At 37.5% G+C, this 27,315-nt stretch overlaps 1 protein-coding gene across 1 annotated transcript; it reads left to right on the top strand.

Moving 5' to 3' along the window:
- Window positions 1-4,961: 4,961 nt before the first annotated feature.
- LOC307122468 (uncharacterized protein) lies at window positions 4,962-9,062 on the top strand (the record flags this gene model as incomplete). Its single annotated transcript, XM_079846450.1, has 2 exons — window positions 4,962-5,556; window positions 5,604-9,062. The coding sequence occupies exon 2, from the start codon at window positions 5,649-5,651 to the stop codon at window positions 9,060-9,062; it is 3,414 nt and encodes a 1,137-aa protein (XP_079702576.1). The 5' UTR covers window positions 4,962-5,556; window positions 5,604-5,648.
- Between the last annotated feature and the right edge of the window lie 18,253 nt (window positions 9,063-27,315).

Here is a 27,315-nt window from a genome sequence, read left to right as displayed (position 1 = left end):
ACCATAAGGGGTACCATCAGTGTTTTATGTGTAAAACCATAAGGGGTACCATCAGTGTTTTATGTGTAAAACCATAAGGGGTACCATCAGTGTTTTATGTGTAAAACCATAAGGGGTACCATCAGTGTTTTATGTGTAAAATCATAAGGGGTACCATCAGTGTTTTATGTGTAAAATCATAAGGGGTACCATCAGTGTTTTATGTGTAAAACCATAAGGGGTACCATCAGTGTTTTATGTGTAAAATCATAAGGGGTACCATCAGTGTTTTATGTGTAAAATCATAAGGGGTACCATCAGTGTTTTATGTGTAAAATCATAAGGGGTACCATCAGTGTTTTATGAGTAAAATCATAAGGGGTACCATCAGTGTTTTTTGTGTAAAACCATAAGGGGTACCATCAGTGTTTTATGTGTAAAACCATAAGGGGTACCATCAGTGTTTTATGTGTAAAACCATAAGGGGTACCATCAGTGTTTTATGTGTAAAACCATAAGGGGTACCATCAGTGTTTTATGTGTAAAATCATAAGGGGTACCATCAGTGTTTTATGTGTAAAATCATAAGGGGTACCATCAGTGTTTTATGTGTAAAACCATAAGGGGTACCATCAGTGTTTTATGTGTAAAACCATAAGGGGTACCATCAGTGTTTTATGTGTAAAATCATAAGGGGTACCATCAGTGTTTTATGTGTAAAACCATAAGGGGTACCATCAGTGTTTTATGAGTAAAACCATAAGGGGTACCATCAGTGTTTTATGTGTAAAATCATAAGGGGTACCATCAGTGTTTTATGTGTAAAATCATAAGGGGTACCATCAGTGTTTTATGTGTAAAACCATAAGGGGTACCATCAGTGTTTTATGAGTAAAACCATAAGGGGTACCATCAGTGTTTTATGTGTAAAATCATAAGGGGTACCATCAGTGTTTTATGTGAAAAATCATAAGGGGTACCATCAGTGTTTTATGAGTAAAACCATAAGGGGTACCATCAGTGTTTTATGTGTAAAATCATAAGGGGTACCATCAGTGTTTTATGTGTAAAATCATAAGGGGTACCATCAGTGTTTTATGTGAAAAATCATAAGGGGTACCATCAGTGTTTTATGAGTAAAACCATAAGGGGTACCATCAGTGTTTTATGAGTAAAATCATAAGGGGTACCATCAGTGTTTTATGTGTAAAACCATAAGGGGTACCATCAGTGTTTTATGTGAAAAATCATAAGGGGTACCATCAGTGTTTTATGAGTAAAACCATAAGGGGTACCATCAGTGTTTTATGTGAAAAATCATAAGGGGTACCATCAGTGTTTTATGTGAAAAATCATAAGGGGTACCATCAGTGTTTTATGAGTAAAATCATAAGGGGTACCATCAGTGTTTTATGTGAAAAATCATAAGGGGTACCATCAGTGTTTTATGTGAAAAATCATAAGGGGTACCATCAGTGTTTATGTGTAAAAGCATAAGGGGTACCATCAGTGTTTTATGTGTAAAATCATAAGGGGTACCATCAGTGTTTTATGTGTAAAATCATAAGGGGTACCATCAGTGTTTTATATGTAAAATCATAAGGGGTACCATCAGTGTTTTATGAGTAAAATCATAAGGGGTACCATCAGTGTTTTATGTGAAAAATCATAAGGGGTACCATCAGTGTTTTATGTGAAAAATCATAAGGGGTACCATCAGTGTTTTATGTGTAAAATCATAAGGGGTACCATCAGTGTTTTATGTGTAAAATCATAAGGGGTACCATCAGTGTTTTATGAGTAAAACCATAAGGGGTACCATCAGTGTTTTATGTGTAAAATCATAAGGGGTACCATCAGTGTTTTATGTGTAAAATCATAAGGGGTACCATCAGTGTTTTATGTGAAAAATCATAAGGGGTACCATCAGTGTTTTATGTGTAAAATCATAAGGGGTACCATCAGTGTTTTATGTGTAAAATCATAAGGGGTACCATCAGTGTTTTATGTGTAAAACCATAAGGGGTACCATCAGTGTTTTATGTGTAAAATCATAAGGGGTACCATCAGTGTTTTATGTGTAAAACCATAAGGGGTACCATCAGTGTTTTATGTGTAAAATCATAAGGGGTACCATCAGTGTTTTATGTGTAAAATCATAAGGGGTACCATCAGTGTTTTATGTGTAAAATCATAAGGGGTACCATCAGTGTTTTAAGTGTAAAATCATAAGGGGTACCATCAGCGTTTTATGAGTAAAACCATAAGGGGTACCATCAGTGTTTTATGTGTAAAACCATAAGGGGTACCATCAGTGTTTTATGTGTAAAACCATAAGGGGTACCATCAGTGTTTTATGTGTAAAACCATAAGGGGTACCATCAGTGTTTTATGTGTAAAATCATAAGGGGTACCATCAGTGTTTTATGTGTAAAACCATAAGGGGTACCATCAGTGTTTTATGTGTAAAATCATAAGGGGTACCATCAGTGTTTTATGTGTAAAACCATAAGGGGTACCATCAGTGTTTTATGTGTAAAACCATAAGGGGTACCATCAGTGTTTTATGTGTAAAACCATAAGGGGTACCATCAGTGTTTTATGTGAAAAATCATAAGGGGTACCATCAGTGTTTTATGTGTAAAACCATAAGGGGTACCATCAGTGTTTTATGTGAAAAATCATAAGGGGTACCATCAGTGTTTTATGTGTAAAATCATAAGTGGTACCATCAGCATTTTATGTGTAAAATCATAAGGGGTACCATCAGTGTTTTATGTGTAAAATCATAAGGGGTACCATCAGTGTTTTATGTGTAAAATCATAAGGGGTACCATCAGTGTTTTATGTGAAAAATCATAAGGGGTACCATCAGTGTTTTATGAGTAAAACCATAAGGGGTACCATCAGTGTTTTATGAGTAAAATCATAAGGGGTACCATCAGTGTTTTATGAGTAAAACCATAAGGGGTACCATCAGTGTTTTATGAGTAAAATCATAAGGGGTACCATCAGTGTTTTATGTGAAAAATCATAAGGGGTACCATCAGTGTTTTATGTGTAAAACCATAAGGGGTACCATCAGTGTTTTATGTGTAAAATCATAAGTGGTACCATCAGCATTTTATGTGTAAAATCATAAGGGGTACCATCAGCATTTTATGTGTAAAATCATAAGGGGTACCATCAGTGTTTTATGTGTAAAATCATAAGGGGTACCATCAGTGTTTTATGTGAAAAATCATAAGGGGTACCATCAGTGTTTTATGAGTAAAACCATAAGGGGTACCATCAGTGTTTTATGAGTAAAATCATAAGGGGTACCATCAGTGTTTTATGTGTAAAATCATAAGGGGTACCATCAGTGTTTTATGAGTAAAACCATAAGGGGTACCATCAGTGTTTTATGTGTAAAATCATAAGGGGTACCATCAGTGTTTTATGAGTAAAACCATAAGGGGTACCATCAGTGTTTTATGAGTAAAATCATAAGGGGTACCATCAGTGTTTTATGTGTAAAATCATAAGGGGTACCATCAGTGTTTTATGAGTAAAACCATAAGGGGTACCATCAGTGTTTTATGTGTAAAATCATAAGGGGTACCATCAGTGTTTTATGTGAAAAATCATAAGGGGTACCATCAGTGTTTTATGAGTAAAACCATAAGGGGTACCATCAGTGTTTTATGTGTAAAATCATAAGGGGTAACATCAGTGTTTTATGTGTAAAATCATAAGGGGTACCATCAGTGTTTTATGAGTAAAACCATAAGGGGTACCATCAGTGTTTTATGTGTAAAATCATAAGGGGTACCATCAGTGTTTTATGTGTAAAATCATAAGGGGTACCATCAGTGTTTTATGTGAAAAATCATAAGGGGTACCATCAGTGTTTTATGAGTAAAACCATAAGGGGTACCATCAGTGTTTTATGTGTAAAATCATAAGGGGTAACATCAGTGTTTTATGTGTAAAATCATAAGGGGTACCATCAGTGTTTTATGTGTAAAACCATAAGGGGTACCATCAGTGTTTTATGTGTAAAATCATAAGGGGTAACATCAGTGTTTTATGTGTAAAATCATAAGGGGTACCATCAGTGTTTTATGAGTAAAACCATAAGGGGTAACATCAGTGTTTTATGTGTAAAATCATAAGGGGTACCATCAGTGTTTTATGTGTAAAATCATAAGGGGTAACATCAGTGTTTTATGTGTAAAATCATAAGGGGTAACATCAGTGTTTTATGTGTAAAATCATAAGGGGTACTGTTACGTCCACAGGGACGTTTGGAGTATTTAGTTTTTTTTTCTGTTTTCTGTGAGGTTCCTTTCTGTCTCTGTCTCTTTCACTGTCACTCTAATAGGTGGCGTGCTGATTGGCTGTCTGACCTGTCAATCACTCCTGATGACGTGATTGGCTGTGTCAGTTTGAAGGCGTTCTCCTCCGACGAGCAACACCTGTGGAATGCGCTTCTTAAGGGACGTGCTGTCGCACAGCGAGAGACTGCTTTTGTTCTGATTCTGTTGTTACATTGGTTTCTGTTCTCTCTGTTTGAACTTAGTTTGTGTGTTGCCATTTTGCTCTTTGTCATGTTGAGTGCTTTAAGTTACCCTTAAAACTTCTCATGTGAGAGATTTGAGGTTTGGCATTTAAAGCGAAGCCAATCTGGATGGAGAAAAGGGGCTAGGTAAGATGTCACGTGACATACATGGGCACACTCAGGAACATTGATTGTTTAGACACACTAGGTTAGTGGGTTTGTGCCACACTCTGTATTTTTGTGTTTGATAGGTAGTGTAGGGAAGTATAAGGCGTCACAGACGCTGAAGACTTTTTCTTTTCTTTCTTTTCTTAGCTTAGGATTAGTTTGAGACTGTTTAGCAAGATTCTTTTGATTATATTATTTTCATTTCTTTGGCACAATCCAGTTTTCCCTTTGTTCTCCCCAGATCTTATTTGATGTCTGTCTGTTTTTCTTTATCATTATGAGTTTATTCATTGGTGGTTAATTATTGGTTTCTATAATTATTAAATAATTGTTTAATCGCCGTTATTTGTGTGGTCTCGTTTTTCTCATCACGCACACAGTGGTCATTACTGGTGGTATTCAGAACTTGGTTAAAAATGTTCCCCTTCTCAATCCCTAGATTGTTAACATCAAAAGGAGGGTCGTAACATATGGGGGCTCGTCCGGGATCTCAAATTGGATTATTTCGAAGTTTGAGTTAATGATTCCATATACAAAGAACCAGTTCATGATCCAGCCTTTTTGATTCACTGTGCGCATTTTTGAGAATTTGTTTGTGCTGTTGCAAGCCGTCGTCGTTATGGTTGCGTTTAATTTAGAGAGGTTCCTTGAAAGTCCTTCGTTAGAAGAATTGGATGTTTGTAGGAAAGACGACTTAGTGGCGATAGCAAGTCATTTTCAGATTTCAGTAAATAAGCAGGCTCTTAAGGTAGAAATTAAGTCTATGGTGTGTAATCGTCTGGTTGAGTTGAATGTGCTTAGTTTGCCGGAAAAGACAGGTACAGTTGGGAACAGTGTGGAGGTAGATAGAACTATGTGTGATAGGAGTGGGAATGGGAATGTTGAGGAACTACCGCCTACGGTGGAGGTTGAGGCCGATGCTAGGGCAGGGTTATCTCCATTTGAACCATTCTCCCCTATGTCTGTTTGCTCAAAAGGGGAAACGAGACTTAAGGTCCGTTTGACCCGTTTGCAACTTGAATCGCAGGAGAAGATTCAGACTCGGCAGGCGGAGATGGAGTTGCGGTTACAAATTCGCAAACTCGAGATCGAGGCGGAGAAGCAGGTGAAAATGCGACAGCTGGAGCTTGACGCGATGCGAATTGTGGGAGGATCCGCTGCGCCACCAGTTCTCCCTCGAGTTAGTCCCGCTGCCCCTGTTGTCCGTGCTCCCTCTGTGGTGTCTACTACTCCCACTGTTGCCCCGGCGACCGTGTCATCCGAAGCAACTGAGTCATTCGATGTGAGTAGACACATTACACTAGTACCACATTTTCGTGAAACTGAGGTAGATTCCTATTTCAGTGCATTCGAGCGAATCGCTATGTCTCTTCGTTGGCCAAAAGAATTTTGGGCTTTGTTATTGCAGTGTCGTTTAGTGGGAAAAGCGATGGAGGTTTTCTCTACTCTTTCATTAGAGGAGAGTATGAATTACGATGCAGTAAAACTGGCAATTTTACGTGCTTACGAGTTAGTTCCAGAAGCTTACCGACAGAAATTTAGGGGGCATAAGAAGAATTCTTCTCAGACTTTTGTAGAATTTTCGCGAGAGAAAGCTCTTCTCTTTGATAAATGGTGCAGTGCCACTAAGACTGATGACGTTAAATCCTTAAGAGAATTAATTCTGCTTGAGGAATTTAAAGGTTGCTTACCCGAACGTGTGGTGGTCTATCTGAATGAGCAGAAGGTTTATTCGTTGTCACAAGCTGCCGTTCTAGCGGATGAGTTCATGCTCACTCATAAGGGTGTATTTTCGGTGACGCGCACTGATAAGAGTGGGACTGTTAGTCATTCTCAAGTTCATGGTGCTCGGATAAAGTCTGAGATTTCGCAATCGAGAGAGCAAAAGGACTGCTTTTACTGTCATAAACTCGGACATCTGATTGCTGATTGTCCGGTGCTTGGGCGTAAACAGCAGGCTAAAAATACGAAAAGCGTCGCATTCGCAAAGACCGTATCACCTTTTGAACTATCGTGTTGTACTGATGTTGTTGACCCAAATTACAAACCGTTCGTTATGTCAGGGTTTGTTTCGTTGTCGGGAAGGGAAGAGGATCGGAAAGAAATTTGTATTCTCCGTGACACAGGTGCTATGCAATCGATTATGATTTCTAATGTTTTACCATTCTCTGATGAATCATATTGCGGCTCAAACGTTTTGATTCGTGGAATAGAAATGCAGATAGTCCCTGTTCCGTTACATAATGTGCATTTACAATGTACACTGGTTTCAGGTTTTGTACGAGTTGGAATTCGCCAATCACTCCCGGTAAAAGGAATTACTCTTATCTTAGGAAACGATTTAGCTGGAGGCAAAGTCTTGCCAGCTCCAGAAGTGACTGATGTCCCGGTGCTTCGTCCGCTTGTAGATGTCAGTAGTTTGCATCCTGAGGTGTTTGCTGCTTGTGCAGTTACTCGTGCTCAGTCAGATAAGAATAAAGGCGAGTTTGACTTAGCTGACTCATTGTTAGGTTCGATGTTCGCAGATGATGGGAAAATGTCTGAAACTAAGAGAAAGTTAGAACCTGTTGCTAATGTGAAAAATTCGGAGAATTTGCTTGGAAGTTTTGAGTCGTTGAGTTTGCCCGTTACTCGCTCTCAGATTGTCATTGCACAGAATGATGATCCTTCGTTGAGTAAATGTTTTGCCGCTGTGATTAGTTCTGAAGCTGCTAAGGAAAGAAACACGGCGTACTTCCTAGATGGTGGGTTACTTATGCGGAAGTGGTGTTCTAAGGTTGAACAGGATTTGGATTGGAACGTGGTATATCAAGTGGTAGTTCCAAGCAAATATCGTTTGCATGTGTTGCGCTTGGCTCATGAAAATTTCTTTGCTGGACATTTAGGGGTAACGAAAACTTGCCATCGTGTTCTACAACACTTCTTCTGGCCAGGATTGAAGCGAGATGTTGCAAAATTCTGTCGTACGTGTCATACTTGCCAAATTGCAGGTAAGCCAAATCAGGTTATCTCACCCGCTCCACTTTATCCTATCCCAGTTATAGGGGAAGCATTTGAAGAGGTACTGGTTGACTGTGTCGGTCCATTACCGAAAACGAGAGCAGGTAACCAATATCTGTGTACCATAATGTGTAGAGCAACTAGATTCCCTGAAGCTGTTCCGTTACGGAAAATTACGGCTCCTGTTATTTTGAAAACTTTGACCAAGTTCTTTTCTACTTTTGGACTTCCAAAAGTTGTCCAAACCGATCAAGGTACGAATTTTTTGTCGCGAGTGTTTACCCAAACTCTTAAGTCTTTGTCCATAGAACATCGAGTTTCCAGTGCATATCATCCGGAGAGCCAGGGAGCAATTGAAAGGTTTCATCAGACCTTAAAGTCCATGCTTCGAAAATTCTGTATGGACACAAGTAAGGATTGGGACGAAGGAATTCCTTTAGTGTTGTTTGCTGTACGTGAGAGTGTTCAAGAGTCGCTCGGATTTAGTCCGGCCGAGATGGTTTTTGGTCATTCTGTTCGAGGACCGTTAAAAGTTTTGAAAGATCAGATGATGGAGAGTACAACAGGAAAACGAACGAATGTTCTAGATTACGTTAATCAATTTCGAGCGAAGCTGCATGGTGCATGTGATCTTGCGCGGAAATTTTTGAAGGATGCGCAAACAGAAATGAAGGATAGATATGACAGACACGCAGTTGTACGATCTTTTCAGCCTAATGACAAGGTGGTGGTATTATTGCCGATACCAGGATCTGCATTATCTGCTCGATTTTCTGGTCCATATCACATAGTTCGAAAACTCAGCGATACGGATTATGTGATAGGCACTCCTGAAAGAAGGCGTAAGACACGAGTCTGCCACATTAACATGCTTAAAGCATATCATGATCGGTCTGAGTGTGAACTTAAGCAAGTTGCGGACAATGCACCTGTATTGATAACGTCTGAGGTTTTGTCTGTTGCAGTGGGTGATGCGAACGTGGATGAGGATGGATTATTACTGAGAAATACTCCTCAACAATGTAGTAAGTTGGATAACTCTGTTATTCTGTCCAATTTGAGTTCTCATCTATCTTCTTTACCTGATGAGCAAAGGCATGATGTGGTGGCTCTTATCACCTCATTCCCTGCTCTATTTTCGGATGTTCCATCACAGACTAGCGTGCTATCGCACGACATTGATGTGCAAGATGCAAAGCCGATAAAGCAACATGCTTATCGAGTTAACGAGATTAAGAGGTCCGCTATGAAGACAGAAACTGACTATTTGTTAGAGAATGATTTAGCTCGTCATAGTTATAGTCCGTGGAGTTCCCCGTGTCTTCTTGTAAAGAAACCTGATGGTTCCTTCCGTTTTTGTACAGACTACTGAAGGGTAAATGCTGTCACGGTGCCTGATTGTTATCCCCTTCCTAGAATGGAAGACTGTGTAGACAGTATTGGTTCTGCTAGGTTTGTGAGCAAACTAGACATGCTTAAGGGATACTGGCAAGTGCCGTTGACCCCACGTGCATCTGAGATATCTGCGTTCGTAACTCCGGACTGCTTTCTACAATATAATATCATGGCGTTCGGGTTACGAAACGCCCCTGCTACGTTCCAGAGGTTAATTCAGACAGTTCTCGCTGGAGTACCAAATTGTAGAGCTTATTTGGATGACCTGGTGATCTTTTCAAATGAGTGGAAAGAGCACTTGGCTCTGTTGCGTACTGTGTTCAAACGTTTAGAACGTGCCTCTTTAACACTTAACCTCGCTAAGTGTGTGTTCGGTCAAGCTACAGTGACCTATTTAGGAAAGCATGTAGGATATGGACAAGTAAAGCCGGTAGAAGAGAAAGTGGCGGCTATTACGACGTTCCCGGTACCTACTACACGGAGAGAATTAAGACGGTTTTTGGGTATGATTGGGTACTACCGAAGTTTTTGTAAGAACTTTGCTACGGTAGTAACTCCTCTTACTAATCTCCTCAGCCCTAAACAGAGTTTCGTATGGACGGAAGAGTGTCAAGTCGCATTTGAAAATGCGAAAGCTTTGATGTGTTCCAGTCCAGTTCTAGCGGCTCCACAATTCGAGCGTGCGTTCAAACTGGAGGTTAACGCGAGCGCAGTGGGCGCTGGAGCAGTCCTGATTCAGGAGGGAAAGGATGGTGTGGACCATCCCGTTTGCTTTTTCTCTCGTAAGTTCAATAAACACCAAGCAAATTATTCTACTATCGAGAAGGAAACCCTAGCTTTGTTATTAGCTCTACAGTTCTTTGAGGTTTATTTGGGTTCTTCTAATTTGCCTACTATTGTGTTTACTGATCATCACCCTCTTGTTTTCTTGTCCCGCATGTATAATGCAAATCAACGTCTGATGCGTTGGGCTCTGTTCGTGCAGAATTTCCTCCTGGAAATTCGTCATAAGAAAGGTTCCGAGAATGTCCTTGCCGATGCTCTTTCTAGAGTTTGAACCTTTGCTGAATGCATTAGGGATTTGTTCATGCGTTGGTTTTGATGCATTGTTTTATTTTGTTTTTTTTGTTTGGACAAACGTGGAGTTTGTTCTTAAATGTGGGGGTGTTACGTCCACAGGGACGTTTGGAGTATTTAGTTTTTTTTTCTGTTTTCTGTGAGGTTCCTTTCTGTCTCTGTCTCTTTCACTGTCACTCTAATAGGTGGCGTGCTGATTGGCTGTCTGACCTGTCAATCACTCCTGATGACGTGATTGGCTGTGTCAGTTTGAAGGCGTTCTCCTCCGACGAGCAACACCTGTGGAATGCGCTTCTTAAGGGACGTGCTGTCGCACAGCGAGAGACTGCTTTTGTTCTGATTCTGTTGTTACATTGGTTTCTGTTCTCTCTGTTTGAACTTAGTTTGTGTGTTGCCATTTTGCTCTTTGTCATGTTGAGTGCTTTAAGTTACCCTTAAAACTTCTCATGTGAGAGATTTGAGGTTTGGCATTTAAAGCGAAGCCAATCTGGATGGAGAAAAGGGGCTAGGTAAGATGTCACGTGACATACATGGGCACACTCAGGAACATTGATTGTTTAGACACACTAGGTTAGTGGGTTTGTGCCACACTCTGTATTTTTGTGTTTGATAGGTAGTGTAGGGAAGTATAAGGCGTCACAGACGCTGAAGACTTTTTCTTTTCTTTCTTTTCTTAGCTTAGGATTAGTTTGAGACTGTTTAGCAAGATTCTTTTGATTATATTATTTTCATTTCTTTGGCACAATCCAGTTTTCCCTTTGTTCTCCCCAGATCTTATTTGATGTCTGTCTGTTTTTCTTTATCATTATGAGTTTATTCATTGATGGTTACTTATTGGTTTCTATAATTATTAAATAATTGTTTAATCGCCGTTATTTGTGTGGTCTCGTTTTTCTCATCACGCACACAGTGGTCATTACTGGTGGTATTCAGAACTTGGTTAAAAATGTTCCCCTTCTCAATCCCTAGATTGTTAACATCAAAAGGAGGGTCGTAACAGGTACCATCAGTGTTTTATGAGTAAAACCATAAGGGGTACCATCAGTGTTTTATGTGTAAAATCATAAGGGGTACCATCAGTGTTTTATGTGTAAAATCATAAGGGGTACCATCAGTGTTTTATGTGTAAAATCATAAGGGGTACCATCAGTGTTTTATGTGAAAAATCATAAGGGGTACCATCAGTGTTTTATGAGTAAAACCATAAGGGGTACCATCAGTGTTTTATGTGTAAAATCATAATCAAATCAAATCAAATCAAATCACTTTATTTGTCACTCTACATATGCACAAGTGCAACAGTAGGTGAAATTCTTAGGTGCAGTTCCGAGCAACATGGTAGTCATGACATGACATGTACAACATTTAAAGCAGCATCAGATTACACTGATGCGCCCACAATTACTCACAGCACAGTAAACTCTACAATAAACAATAAATAATTTACACAATGTGAGTGTAGTTCTCACAGCTTTAAACAATATACACATACTTACAATATACATATACTTTAAACAATATACACTAAACATACACTAAACAATATACATTACGCTATAATAGTAATAATAATATACAATGTACAGTATAAAATATTATTCACAGATTGAAAAATTGAAATCCAAAGTGCAATAGATGCTGTATGATAAATAAATGTGTATATAATGTGTGTTTATCTACAGTGGGTTGTGCTGAGTGATATTCTGTCCAGTGTGTGTTATGATCCTGATGGGTCAAGAGTTAAGGAGTCTGATTGTTTGTGGGAAGAAGCTGTTCTGGAGTCGGCTGGTGCGTGTTCTGATGCTGCGGTACCGTCTGCCTGATGGCATCAGTGAGAGCAGCCCATGGCTCGGGTGGCTAGAGTCTCTGATGATCCTCTGAGCTCTCTTCACACACCGCCTGGCGTAAATGTCCTGGAGGGAGGGAAGCTCACCTCCGATGATGCAGCTGGCCGTGCGCACTACCCTTTGCAGGGCTTTGCGGCTGCGGGCGGTACTGTTGCCGTACCAGGTGGTGATGCAGCCAGTCAGCAGGCTCTCTATGGTGCAGGTGTAGAACCGTGTGAGGATGTGGCGGCTCATTCCAAACCTCCTCAGCCGTCGCAGGAAGAAAAGGCGCTGATGAGCCTTCTTCACAACGGCCTCGGTGTGGACGGACCATGAGAGTTCCTCTGTGATGTGGACACCGAGGAACTTGAAGCTGCTGACTCTCTCCACCGGTGCTCCATCGATGGTGATGGGGCGGTGTTCTCTCTCATTCCTCCTGAAGTCGACCACCAGCTCCTTGGTCTTGCTGACGTTGAGGGAGAGGTTGTGCTCCTGACACCACCGTGTCAGAGTGTGCACCTCCTCTCTGTAGGCCGTTTCATCATTGTCAGTGATGAGACCTACCACCGTCGTATCGTCAGCAAACTTGATGATGGTGTTGGAGCTGTGGGTTGCCACACAGTCATAAGGGGTACCATCAGTGTTTTATGAGTAAAACCATAAGGGGTACCATCAGTGTTTTATGAGTAAAACCATAAGGGGTAACATCAGTGTTTTATGTGTAAAACCATAAGGGGTACCATCAGTGTTTTATGAGTAAAACCATAAGGGGTACCATCAGTGTTTTATGTGTAAAACCATAAGGGGTACCATCAGTGTTTTATGTGTAAAATCATAAGGGGTACCATCAGTGTTTTATGAGTAAAACCATAAGGGGTACCATCAGTGTTTTATGTGTAAAACCATAAGGGGTACCATCAGTGTTTTATGAGTAAAACCATAAGGGGTACCATCAGTGTTTTATGTGTAAAACCATAAGGGGTACCATCAGTGTTTTATGTGTAAAATCATAAGGGGTACCATCAGTGTTTTATGAGTAAAATCATAAGGGGTACCATCAGTGTTTTATGAGTAAAACCATAAGGGGTACCATCAGTGTTTTATGTGTAAAATCATAAGGGGTAACATCAGTGTTTTATGAGTAAAACCATAAGGGGTACCATCAGTGTTTTATGTGTAAAACCATAAGGGGTAACATCAGTGTTTTATGTGTAAAATCATAAGGGGTACCATCAGTGTTTTATGAGTAAAACCATAAGGGGTAACATCAGTGTTTTATGTGTAAAATCATAAGGGGTACCATCAGTGTTTTATGAGTAAAACCATAAGGGGAAACATCAGTGTTTTATGTGTAAAATCATAAGGGGTACCATCAGTGTTTTATGAGTAAAATCATAAGGGGTACCATCAGTGTTTTATGAGTAAAACCATAAGGGGTACCATCAGTGTTTTATGAGTAAAATCATAAGGGGTACCATCAGTGTTTTATGTGTAAAAGCATAAGGGGTACCATCAGTGTTTTATGTGAAAAATCATAAGGGGTACCATCAGTGTTTTATGTGAAAAATCATAAGGGGTACCATCAGTGTTTTATGTGTAAAACCATAAGGGGTACCATCAGTGTTTTATGTGTAAAATCATAAGGGGTACCATCAGTGTTTTATGTGTAAAACCATAAGGGGTACCATCAGTGTTTTATGTGTAAAATCATAAGGGGTACCATCAGTGTTTTATGTGTAAAATCATATGGGGTACCATCAGTGTTTTATGTGAAAAATCATAAGGGGTACCATCAGTGTTTTATGTGTAAAACCATAAGGGGTACCATCAGTGTTTTATGTGTAAAATCATAAGGGGTACCATCAGTGTTTTATGTGTAAAACCATAAGGGGTACCATCAGTGTTTTATGTGAAAAATCATAAGGGGTACCATCAGTGTTTTATGTGTAAAATCATAAGGGGTACCATCAGTGTTTTATGTGTAAAACCATAAGGGGTACCATCAGTGTTTTATGTGAAAAATCATAAGGGGTACCATCAGTGTTTTATGTGTAAAACCATAAGGGGTACCATCAGTGTTTTATGTGTAAAATCATAAGGGGTACCATCAGTGTTTTATGTGAAAAATCATAAGGGGTACCATCAGTGTTTTATGTGTAAAATCATAAGGGGTACCATCAGTGTTTTATGTGAAAAATCATAAGGGGTACCATCAGTGTTTTATGTGTAAAACCATAAGGGGTACCATCAGTGTTTTATGTGAAAAATCATAAGGGGTACCATCAGTGTTTTATGTGTAAAACCATAAGGGGTACCATCAGTGTTTTATGTGAAAAATCATAAGGGGTACCATCAGTGTTTTATGTGTAAAACCATAAGGGGTACCATCAGTGTTTTATGTGAAAAATCATAAGGGGTACCATCAGTGTTTTATGTGTAAAACCATAAGGGGTACCATCAGTGTTTTATGTGTAAAATCATAAGGGGTACCATCAGTGTTTTATGTGTAAAACCATAAGGGGTACCATCAGTGTTTTATGTGTAAAATCATAAGGGGTACCATCAGTGTTTTATGTGTAAAACCATAAGGGGTACCATCAGTGTTTTATGTGTACAATCATAAGGGGTACCATCAGTGTTTTATGTGTAAAATCATATGGGGTACCATCAGTGTTTTATGTGAAAAATCATAAGGGGTACCATCAGTGTTTTATGTGTAAAACCATAAGGGGTACCATCAGTGTTTTATGTGTAAAATCATAAGGGGTACCATCAGTGTTTTATGTGTAAAACCATAAGGGGTACCATCAGTGTTTTATGTGTAAAATCATAAGGGGTACCATCAGTGTTTTATGTGAAAAATCATAAGGGGTACCATCAGTGTTTTATGTGTAAAATCATAAGGGGTACCATCAGTGTTTTATGTGTAAAACCATAAGGGGTACCATCAGTGTTTTATGTGAAAAATCATAAGGGGTACCATCAGTGTTTTATGTGTAAAACCATAAGGGGTACCATCAGTGTTTTATGTGTAAAATCATAAGGGGTACCATCAGTGTTTTATGTGAAAAATCATAAGGGGTACCATCAGTGTTTTATGTGTAAAATCATAAGGGGTACCATCAGTGTTTTATGTGAAAAATCATAAGGGGTACCATCAGTGTTTTATGTGTAAAACCATAAGGGGTACCATCAGTGTTTTATGTGTAAAATCATAAGGGGTACCATCAGTGTTTTATGTGTAAAACCATAAGGGGTACCATCAGTGTTTTATGTGAAAAATCATAAGGGGTACCATCAGTGTTTTATGTGTAAAATCATAAGGGGTACCATCAGTGTTTTATGTGTAAAACCATAAGGGGTACCATCAGTGTTTTATGTGAAAAACCATAAGGGGTACCATCAGTGTTTTATGTGAAAAATCATAAGGGGTACCATCAGTGTTTTATGTGTAAAACCATAAGGGGTACCATCAGTGTTTTATGTGTAAAATCATAAGGGGTACCATCAGTGTTTTATGTGTAAAACCATAAGGGGTACCATCAGTGTTTTATGTGAAAAATCATAAGGGGTACCATCAGTGTTTTATGTGTAAAATCATAAGGGGTACCATCAGTGTTTTATGTGTAAAACCATAAGGGGTACCATCAGTGTTTTATGTGAAAAATCATAAGGGGTACCATCAGTGTTTTATGTGAAAAATCATAAGGGGTACCATCAGTGTTTTATGTGAAAAATCATAAGGGGTACCATCAGTGTTTTATGTGTAAAACCATAAGGGGTACCATCAGTGTTTTATGTGAAAAATCATAAGGGGTACCATCAGTGTTTTATGTGAAAAATCATAAGGGGTACCATCAGTGTTTTATGTGAAAAATCATAAGGGGTACCATCAGTGTTTTATGTGTAAAACCATAAGGGGTACCATCAGTGTTTTATGTGAAAAATCATAAGGGGTACCATCAGTGTTTTATGTGAAAAATCATAAGGGGTACCATCAGTGTTTTATGTGAAAAATCATAAGGGGTACCATCAGTGTTTTATGTGTAAAATCATAAGGGGTACCATCAGTGTTTTATGTGAAAAATCATAAGGGGTACCATCAGTGTTTTATGTGTAAAACCATAAGGGGTACCATCAGTGTTTTATGTGAAAAATCATAAGGGGTACCATCAGTGTTTTATGTGAAAAATCATAAGGGGTACCATCAGTGTTTTATGTGAAAAATCATAAGGGGTACCATCAGTGTTTTATGTGTAAAATCATAAGGGGTACCATCAGTGTTTTATGTGTAAAATCATAAGGGGTACCATCAGTGTTTTATGTGAAAAATCATAAGGGGTACCATCAGTGTTTTATGTGTAAAACCATAAGGGGTACCATCAGTGTTTTATGTGAAAAATCATAAGGGGTACCATCAGTGTTTTATGTGAAAAATCATAAGGGGTACCATCAGTGTTTTATGTGAAAAATCATAAGGGGTACCATCAGTGTTTTATGTGAAAAATCATAAGGGGTACCATCAGTGTTTTATGTGAAAAATCATAAGGGGTACCATCAGTGTTTTATGTGTAAAACCATAAGGGGTACCATCAGTGTTTTATGTGAAAAATCATAAGGGGTACCATCAGTGTTTTATGTGAAAAATCATAAGGGGTACCATCAGTGTTTTATGTGAAAAATCATAAGGGGTACCATCAGTGTTTTATGTGAAAAATCATAAGGGGTACCATCAGTGTTTTATGTGAAAAATCATAAGGGGTACCATCAGTGTTTTATGTGTAAAATCATAAGGGGTACCATCAGTGTTTTATGTGTAAAATCATAAGGGGTACCATCAGTGTTTTATGTGTAAAATCATAAGTGGTACCATCAGTGTTTTATGTGAAAAATCATAAGGGGTACCATCAGTGTTTTATGTGTAAAATCATAAGTGGTACCATCAGTGTTTTATGTGAAAAATCATAAGGGGTACCATCAGTGTTTTATGTGTAAAATCATAAGGGGTACCATCAGTGTTTTATGTGAAAAATCATAAGGGGTACCATCAGTGTTTTATGTGTAAAATCATAAGGGGTACCATCAGTGTTTTATGTGAAAAATCATAAGTGGTACCATCAGTGTTTTATGTGAAAAATCATAAGGGGTACCATCAGTGTTTTATGTGTAAAATCATAAGGGGTACCATCAGTGTTTTATGTGTAAAATCATAAGGGGTACCATCAGTGTTTTATGTGAAAAATCATAAGGGGTACCATCAGTGTTTTATGTGTAAAATCATAAGGGGTACCATCAGTGTTTTATGTGTAAAATCATAAGGGGTACCATCAGTGTTTTATGTGAAAAATCATAAGGGGTACCATCAGTGTTTTATGAGTAAAACCATAAGGGGTACCATCAGTGTTTTATGTGTAAAATCATAAGGGGTACCATCAGCGTTTTATGTGTAAAATCATAAGGGGTACCATCAGCGTTTTATGTGTAAAATCATAAGGGGTACCATCAGTGTTTTATGAGTAAAATCATAAGGGGTACCATCAGCGTTTTATGTGTAAAATCATAAGGGGTACCATCAGTGTTTTATGAGTAAAACCATAAGGGGTACCATCAGTGTTTTATGTGTAAAACCATAAGGGGTACCATCAGTGTTTTATGTGTAAAACCATAAGGGGTACCATCAGTGTTTTATGTGTAAAATCATAAGGGGTACCATCAGTGTTTTATGAGTAAAACCATAAGGGGTACCATCAGTGTTTTATGTGTAAAATCATAAGGGGTACCATCAGTGTTTTATGAGTAAAACCATAAGGGGTACCATCAGTGTTTTATGTGTAAAATCATAAGGGGTACCATCAGTGTTTTATGTGTAAAATCATAAGGGGTACCATCAGTGTTTTATGAGTAAAACCATAAGGGGTACCATCAGTGTTTTATGTGTAAAATCATAAGGGGTACCATCAGTGTTTTATGTGAAAAATCATAAGGGGTACCATCAGTGTTTTATGTGAAAAATCATAAGGGGTACCATCAGTGTTTTATGTGAAAAATCATAAGGGGTACCATCAGTGTTTTATGTGTAAAATCATAAGGGGTACCATCAGTGTTTTATGTGAAAAATCATAAGGGGTACCATCAGTGTTTTATGTGTAAAATCATAAGGGGTACCATCAGTGTTTTATGTGAAAAATCATAAGGGGTACCATCAGTGTTTTATGTGTAAAATCATAAGTGGTACCATCAGTGTTTTATGTGTAAAACCATAAGGGGTACCATCAGTGTTTTATGTGAAAAATCATAAGGGGTACCATCAGTGTTTTATGTGAAAAATCATAAGGGGTACCATCAGCGTTTTATGTGAAAAATCATAAGGGGTACCATCAGTGTTTTATGTGTAAAATCATAAGGGGTACCATCAGTGTTTTATGTGAAAAATCATAAGGGGTACCATCAGTGTTTTATGTGTAAAATCATAAGGGGTACCATCAGTGTTTTATGTGTAAAACCATAAGGGGTACCATCAGTGTTTTATGTGAAAAATCATAAGGGGTACCATCAGTGTTTTATGTGAAAAATCATAAGGGGTACCATCAGTGTTTTATGTGTAAAATCATAAGGGGTACCATCAGTGTTTTATGTGAAAAATCATAAGGGGTACCATCAGTGTTTTATGTGTAAAATCATAAGTGGTACCATCAGTGTTTTATGTGAAAAATCATAAGGGGTACCATCAGTGTTTTATGTGTAAAATCATAAGTGGTACCATCAGTGTTTTATGTGAAAAATCATAAGGGGTACCATCAGTGTTTTATGTGTAAAATCATAAGGGGTACCATCAGTGTTTTATGTGTAAAATCATAAGGGGTACCATCAGTGTTTTATGTGAAAAATCATAAGGGGTACCATCAGTGTTTTATGTGTAAAATCATAAGGGGTACCATCAGTGTTTTATGTGTAAAATCATAAGGGGTACCATCAGTGTTTTATGAGTAAAACCATAAGGGGTACCATCAGTGTTTTATGTGTAAAACCATAAGGGGTACCATCAGTGTTTTATGAGTAAAACCATAAGGGGTACCATCAGTGTTTTATGTGAAAAATCATAAGGGGTACCATCAGTGTTTTATGTGTAAAATCATAAGGGGTACCATCAGTGTTTTATGTGTAAAACCATAAGGGGTACCATCAGTGTTTTATGTGTAAAACCATAAGGGGTACCATCAGTGTTTTATGTGTAAAACCATAAGGGGTACCATCAGTGTTTTATGTGTAAAATCATAAGTGGTACCATCAGTGTTTTATGTGAAAAATCATAAGGGGTACCATCAGTGTTTTATGTGTAAAATCATAAGGGGTACCATCAGTGTTTTATGTGTAAAATCATAAGGGGTACCATCAGTGTTTTATGTGAAAAATCATAAGGGGTACCATCAGTGTTTTATGTGTAAAATCATAAGGGGTACCATCAGTGTTTTATGTGTAAAATCATAAGGGGTACCATCAGTGTTTTATGAGTAAAACCATAAGGGGTACCATCAGTGTTTTATGTGTAAAACCATAAGGGGTACCATCAGTGTTTTATGAGTAAAACCATAAGGGGTACCATCAGTGTTTTATGTGAAAAATCATAAGGGGTACCATCAGTGTTTTATGTGTAAAATCATAAGGGGTACCATCAGTGTTTTATGTGTAAAACCATAAGGGGTACCATCAGTGTTTTATGAGTAAAACCATAAGGGGTACCATCAGTGTTTTATGTGAAAAATCATAAGGGGTACCATCAGTGTTTTATGAGTAAAACCATAAGGGGTACCATCAGTGTTTTATGAGTAAAACCATAAGGGGTACCATCAGTGTTTTATGAGTAAAACCATAAGGGGTACCATCAGTGTTTTATGAGTAAAACCATAAGGGGTACCATCAGTGTTTTATGTGTAAAATCATAAGGGGTACCATCAGTGTTTTATGAGTAAAACCATAAGGGGTACCATCAGTGTTTTATGTGAAAAATCATAAGGGGTACCATCAGTGTTTTATGAGTAAAACCATAAGGGGTACCATCAGTGTTTTATGAGTAAAACCATAAGGGGTACCATCAGTGTTTTATGTGTAAAATCATAAGGGGTACCATCAGTGTTTTATGTGAAAAATCATAAGGGGTACCATCAGTGTTTTATGTGTAAAATCATAAGGGGTACCATCAGTGTTTTATGTGTAAAATCATAAGGGGTACCATCAGTGTTTTATGTGTAAAATCATAAGGGGTACCATCAGTGTTTTATGTGTAAAATCATAAGGGGTACCATCAGTGTTTTATGTGTAAAAATCATAAGGGGTACCATCAGTGTTTTATGTGTAAAATCATAAGGGGTACCATCAGTGTTTTATGTGTAAAATCATAAGGGGTACCATCAGTGTTTTATGTGTAAAATCATAAGGGGTACCATCAGTGTTTTATGTGTAAAATCATAAGGGGTACCATCAGTGTTTTATGTGTAAAAATCATAAGGGGTACCATCAGTGTTTTATGTGTAAAATCATAAGGGGTACCATCAGTGTTTTATGTGTAAAATCATAAGGGGTACCATCAGTGTTTTATGTGTAAAATCATAAGGGGTACCATCAGTGTTTTATGAGTAAAATCATAAGGGGTACCATCAGTGTTTTATGTGTAAAAATCATAAGGGGTACCATCAGTGTTTTATTTGTAAAAATCATAAGGGGTACCATCAGTGTTTTATGTGTAAAAATCATAAGGGGTACCATCAGTGTTTTATGTGTAAAATCATAAGGGGTACCATCAGTGTTTTATGTGTAAAAATCATAAGGGGTACCATCAGTGTTTTATGTGTAAAATCATAAGGGGTACCATCAGTGTTTTATGAGTAAAATCATAAGGGGTACCATCAGTGTTTTATGTGTAAAATCATAAGGGGTACCATCAGTGTTTTATGTGTAAAAATCATAAGGGGTACCATCAGTGTTTTATGAGTAAAATCATAAGGGGTACCATCAGTGTTTTATGTGTAAAAATCATAAGGGGTAACATCAGCGTTTTATGTGTAAAAATCATAAGGGGTACCATCAGTGTTTTATGAGTAAAATCATAAGGGGTACCATCAGTGTTTTATGAGTAAAATCATAAGGGGTACCATCAGTGTTTTATGTGTAAAAATCATAAGGGGTACCATCAGTGTTTTATGTGTAAAAATCATAAGGGGTACCATCAGTGTTTTATGAGTAAAATCATAAGGGGTACCATCAGTGTTTTATGTGTAAAAATCATAAGGGGTACCATCAGTGTTTTATGTGTAAAAATCATAAGGGGTACCATCAGTGTTTTATGAGTAAAATCATAAGGGGTACCATCAGTGTTTTATGAGTAAAATCATAAGGGGTACCATCAGTGTTTTATGAGTAAAATCATAAGGGGTACCATCAGTGTTTTATGTGTAAAATCATAAGGGGTACCATCAGTGTTTTATGTGTAAAATCATAAGGGGTACCATCAGTGTTTTATGTGTAAAATCCATAAGGGGTACCATCAGCGTTTTATGTGAAAAATCATAAGGGGTACCATCTGTGTTTTATGTGTAAAATCATAAGGGGTACCATCAGTGTTTTATGTGTAAAATCATAAGGGGTACCATCAGTGTTTTATGAGTAAAATCATAAGGGGTACCATCAGCGTTTTATGAGTAAAACCATAAGGGGTACCATCAGTGTTTTATGTGTAAAATCATAAGGGGTACCATCAGTGTTTTATGTGTAAAACCATAAGGGGTAACATCAGTGTTTTATGTGTAAAACCATAAGGGGTAACATCAGTGTTTTATGTGTAAAATCATAAGGGGTACCATCAGTGTTTTATGAGTAAAACCATAAGGGGTACCATCAGTGTTTTATGTGTAAAATCATAAGGGGTACCATCAGTGTTTTATGTGTAAAATCATAAGGGGTACCATCAGTGTTTTATGTGAAAAATCATAAGGGGTACCATCAGTGTTTTATGAGTAAAACCATAAGGGGTACCATCAGTGTTTTATGAGTAAAATCATAAGGGGTACCATCAGTGTTTTATGAGTAAAACCATAAGGGGTACCATCAGTGTTTTATGAGTAAAACCATAAGGGGTACCATCAGTGTTTTATGAGTAAAATCATAAGGGGTACCATCAGTGTTTTATGAGTAAAATCATAAGGGGTACCATCAGTGTTTTATGTGTAAAACCATAAGGGGTAACATCAGTGTTTTATGTGTAAAATCATAAGGGGTACCATCAGTGTTTTATGAGTAAAACCATAAGGGGTACCATCAGTGTTTTATGTGTAAAACCATAAGGGGTACCATCAGTGTTTTATGTGTAAAATCATAAGGGGTACCATCAGTGTTTTATGAGTAAAACCATAAGGGGTACCATCAGTGTTTTATGTGTAAAACCATAAGGGGTAACATCAGTGTTTTATGTGTAAAATCATAAGGGGTACCATCAGTGTTTTATGAGTAAAACCATAAGGGGTACCATCAGTGTTTTATGTGTAAAATCATAAGGGGTACCATCAGTGTTTTATGTGTAAAATCATAAGGGGTACCATCAGTGTTTTATGTGAAAAATCATAAGGGGTACCATCAGTGTTTTATGAGTAAAACCATAAGGGGTACCATCAGTGTTTTATGAGTAAAATCATAAGGGGTACCATCAGTGTTTTATGAGTAAAACCATAAGGGGTACCATCAGTGTTTTATGAGTAAAACCATAAGGGGTACCATCAGTGTTTTATGAGTAAAATCATAAGGGGTACCATCAGTGTTTTATGAGTAAAATCATAAGGGGTACCATCAGTGTTTTATGAGTAAAACCATAAGGGGTACCATCAGTGTTTTATGTGTAAAACCATAAGGGGTACCATCAGTGTTTTATGTGAAAAATCATAAGGGGTACCATCAGTGTTTTATGTGTAAAACCATAAGGGGTACCATCAGTGTTTTATGTGAAAAATCATAAGGGGTACCATCAGTGTTTTATGTGAAAAATCATAAGGGGTACCATCAGTGTTTTATGTGAAAAATCATAAGGGGTACCATCAGTGTTTTATGTGTAAAACCATAAGGGGTACCATCAGTGTTTTATGTGTAAAACCATAAGGGGTACCATCAGTGTTTTATGTGTAAAACCATAAGGGGTACCATCAGTGTTTTATGTGTAAAACCATAAGGGGTACCATCAGTGTTTTATGTGTAAAATCATAAGGGGTACCATCAGTGTTTTATGTGTAAAACCATAAGGGGTACCATCAGTGTTTTATGTGTAAAATCATAAGGGGTACCATCAGTGTTTTATGTGTAAAACCATAAGGGGTACCATCAGTGTTTTATGTGAAAAATCATAAGGGGTACCATCAGTGTTTTATGTGAAAAATCATAAGGGGTACCATCAGTGTTTTATGTGTAAAACCATAAGGGGTACCATCAGTGTTTTATGTGTAAAATCATAAGGGGTACCATCAGTGTTTTATGTGTAAAACCATAAGGGGTACCATCAGTGTTTTATGTGTAAAATCATAAGGGGTACCATCAGTGTTTTATGTGAAAAATCATAAGGGGTACCATCAGTGTTTTATGTGTAAAACCATAAGGGGTACCATCAGTGTTTTATGTGTAAAATCATAAGGGGTACCATCAGTGTTTTATGTGTAAAACCATAAGGGGTACCATCAGTGTTTTATGTGAAAAATCATAAGGGGTACCATCAGTGTTTTATGTGTAAAACCATAAGGGGTACCATCAGTGTTTTATGTGTAAAATCATAAGGGGTACCATCAGTGTTTTATGTGTAAAACCATAAGGGGTACCATCAGTGTTTTATGTGAAAAATCATAAGGGGTACCATCAGTGTTTTATGTGTAAAACCATAAGGGGTACCATCAGTGTTTTATGTGTAAAATCATAAGGGGTACCATCAGTGTTTTATGTGTAAAATCATAAGGGGTACCATCAGTGTTTTATGTGAAAAATCATAAGGGGTACCATCAGTGTTTTATGTGTAAAACCATAAGGGGTACCATCAGTGTTTTATGTGTAAAATCTTAAGGGGTACCATCAGTGTTTTATGTGTAAAACCATAAGGGGTACCATCAGTGTTTTATGTGAAAAATCATAAGGGGTACCATCAGTGTTTTATGTGTAAAATCATAAGGGGTACCATCAGTGTTTTATGTGTAAAACCATAAGGGGTACCATCAGTGTTTTATGTGTAAAACCATAAGGGGTACCATCAGTGTTTTATGTGTAAAACCATAAGGGGTACCATCAGTGTTTTATGTGTAAAATCATAAGTGGTACCATCAGTGTTTTATGTGAAAAATCATAAGGGGTACCATCAGTGTTTTATGTGTAAAATCATAAGGGGTACCATCAGTGTTTTATGTGTAAAATCATAAGGGGTACCATCAGTGTTTTATGTGAAAAATCATAAGGGGTACCATCAGTGTTTTATGTGTAAAATCATAAGGGGTACCATCAGTGTTTTATGTGTAAAATCATAAGGGGTACCATCAGTGTTTTATGAGTAAAACCATAAGGGGTACCATCAGTGTTTTATGTGTAAAACCATAAGGGGTACCATCAGTGTTTTATGAGTAAAACCATAAGGGGTACCATCAGTGTTTTATGTGAAAAATCATAAGGGGTACCATCAGTGTTTTATGTGTAAAATCATAAGGGGTACCATCAGTGTTTTATGTGTAAAACCATAAGGGGTACCATCAGTGTTTTATGAGTAAAACCATAAGGGGTACCATCAGTGTTTTATGTGAAAAATCATAAGGGGTACCATCAGTGTTTTATGAGTAAAACCATAAGGGGTACCATCAGTGTTTTATGAGTAAAACCATAAGGGGTACCATCAGTGTTTTATGAGTAAAACCATAAGGGGTACCATCAGTGTTTTATGAGTAAAACCATAAGGGGTACCATCAGTGTTTTATGTGTAAAATCATAAGGGGTACCATCAGTGTTTTATGAGTAAAACCATAAGGGGTACCATCAGTGTTTTATGTGAAAAATCATAAGGGGTACCATCAGTGTTTTATGAGTAAAACCATAAGGGGTACCATCAGTGTTTTATGAGTAAAACCATAAGGGGTACCATCAGTGTTTTATGTGTAAAATCATAAGGGGTACCATCAGTGTTTTATGTGAAAAATCATAAGGGGTACCATCAGTGTTTTATGTGTAAAATCATAAGGGGTACCATCAGTGTTTTATGTGTAAAATCATAAGGGGTACCATCAGTGTTTTATGTGTAAAATCATAAGGGGTACCATCAGTGTTTTATGTGTAAAATCATAAGGGGTACCATCAGTGTTTTATGTGTAAAAATCATAAGGGGTACCATCAGTGTTTTATGTGTAAAATCATAAGGGGTACCATCAGTGTTTTATGTGTAAAATCATAAGGGGTACCATCAGTGTTTTATGTGTAAAATCATAAGGGGTACCATCAGTGTTTTATGTGTAAAATCATAAGGGGTACCATCAGTGTTTTATGTGTAAAAATCATAAGGGGTACCATCAGTGTTTTATGTGTAAAATCATAAGGGGTACCATCAGTGTTTTATGTGTAAAATCATAAGGGGTACCATCAGTGTTTTATGTGTAAAATCATAAGGGGTACCATCAGTGTTTTATGAGTAAAATCATAAGGGGTACCATCAGTGTTTTATGTGTAAAAATCATAAGGGGTACCATCAGTGTTTTATTTGTAAAAATCATAAGGGGTACCATCAGTGTTTTATGTGTAAAAATCATAAGGGGTACCATCAGTGTTTTATGTGTAAAATCATAAGGGGTACCATCAGTGTTTTATGTGTAAAAATCATAAGGGGTACCATCAGTGTTTTATGTGTAAAATCATAAGGGGTACCATCAGTGTTTTATGAGTAAAATCATAAGGGGTACCATCAGTGTTTTATGTGTAAAATCATAAGGGGTACCATCAGTGTTTTATGTGTAAAAATCATAAGGGGTACCATCAGTGTTTTATGAGTAAAATCATAAGGGGTACCATCAGTGTTTTATGTGTAAAAATCATAAGGGGTAACATCAGCGTTTTATGTGTAAAAATCATAAGGGGTACCATCAGTGTTTTATGAGTAAAATCATAAGGGGTACCATCAGTGTTTTATGAGTAAAATCATAAGGGGTACCATCAGTGTTTTATGTGTAAAAATCATAAGGGGTACCATCAGTGTTTTATGTGTAAAAATCATAAGGGGTACCATCAGTGTTTTATGAGTAAAATCATAAGGGGTACCATCAGTGTTTTATGTGTAAAAATCATAAGGGGTACCATCAGTGTTTTATGTGTAAAAATCATAAGGGGTACCATCAGTGTTTTATGAGTAAAATCATAAGGGGTACCATCAGTGTTTTATGAGTAAAATCATAAGGGGTACCATCAGTGTTTTATGAGTAAAATCATAAGGGGTACCATCAGTGTTTTATGTGTAAAATCATAAGGGGTACCATCAGTGTTTTATGTGTAAAATCATAAGGGGTACCATCAGTGTTTTATGTGTAAAATCCATAAGGGGTACCATCAGCGTTTTATGTGAAAAATCATAAGGGGTACCATCTGTGTTTTATGTGTAAAATCATAAGGGGTACCATCAGTGTTTTATGTGTAAAATCATAAGGGGTACCATCAGTGTTTTATGAGTAAAATCATAAGGGGTACCATCAGCGTTTTATGAGTAAAACCATAAGGGGTACCATCAGTGTTTTATGTGTAAAATCATAAGGGGTACCATCAGTGTTTTATGTGTAAAACCATAAGGGGTAACATCAGTGTTTTATGTGTAAAACCATAAGGGGTACCATCAGTGTTTTATGATGTAAAATCATAAGGGGTACCATCAGTGTTTTATGAGTAAAACCATAAGGGGTACCATCAGTGTTTTATGTGTAAAATCATAAGGGGTACCATCAGTGTTTTATGTGTAAAATCATAAGGGGTACCATCAGTGTTTTATGTGAAAAATCATAAGGGGTACCATCAGTGTTTTATGAGTAAAACCATAAGGGGTACCATCAGTGTTTTATGAGTAAAATCATAAGGGGTACCATCAGTGTTTTATGAGTAAAACCATAAGGGGTACCAATCAGTGTTTTATGAGTAAAACCATAAGGGGTACCATCAGTGTTTTATGAGTAAAATCATAAGGGGTACCATCAGTGTTTTATGAGTAAAATCATAAGGGGGTACCATCAGTGTTTTATGTGTAAAACCATAAGGGGTAACATCAGTGTTTTATGTGTAAAATCATAAGGG

This window comes from Gobio gobio, assembly GCF_949357685.1.
Source record: "Gobio gobio genome assembly, contig: scaffold_185, whole genome shotgun sequence".
Taxonomy (NCBI): Eukaryota; Metazoa; Chordata; class Actinopteri; order Cypriniformes; family Gobionidae; genus Gobio; species Gobio gobio.
This window is presented reverse-complemented; position numbering and strand designations above follow the sequence as displayed.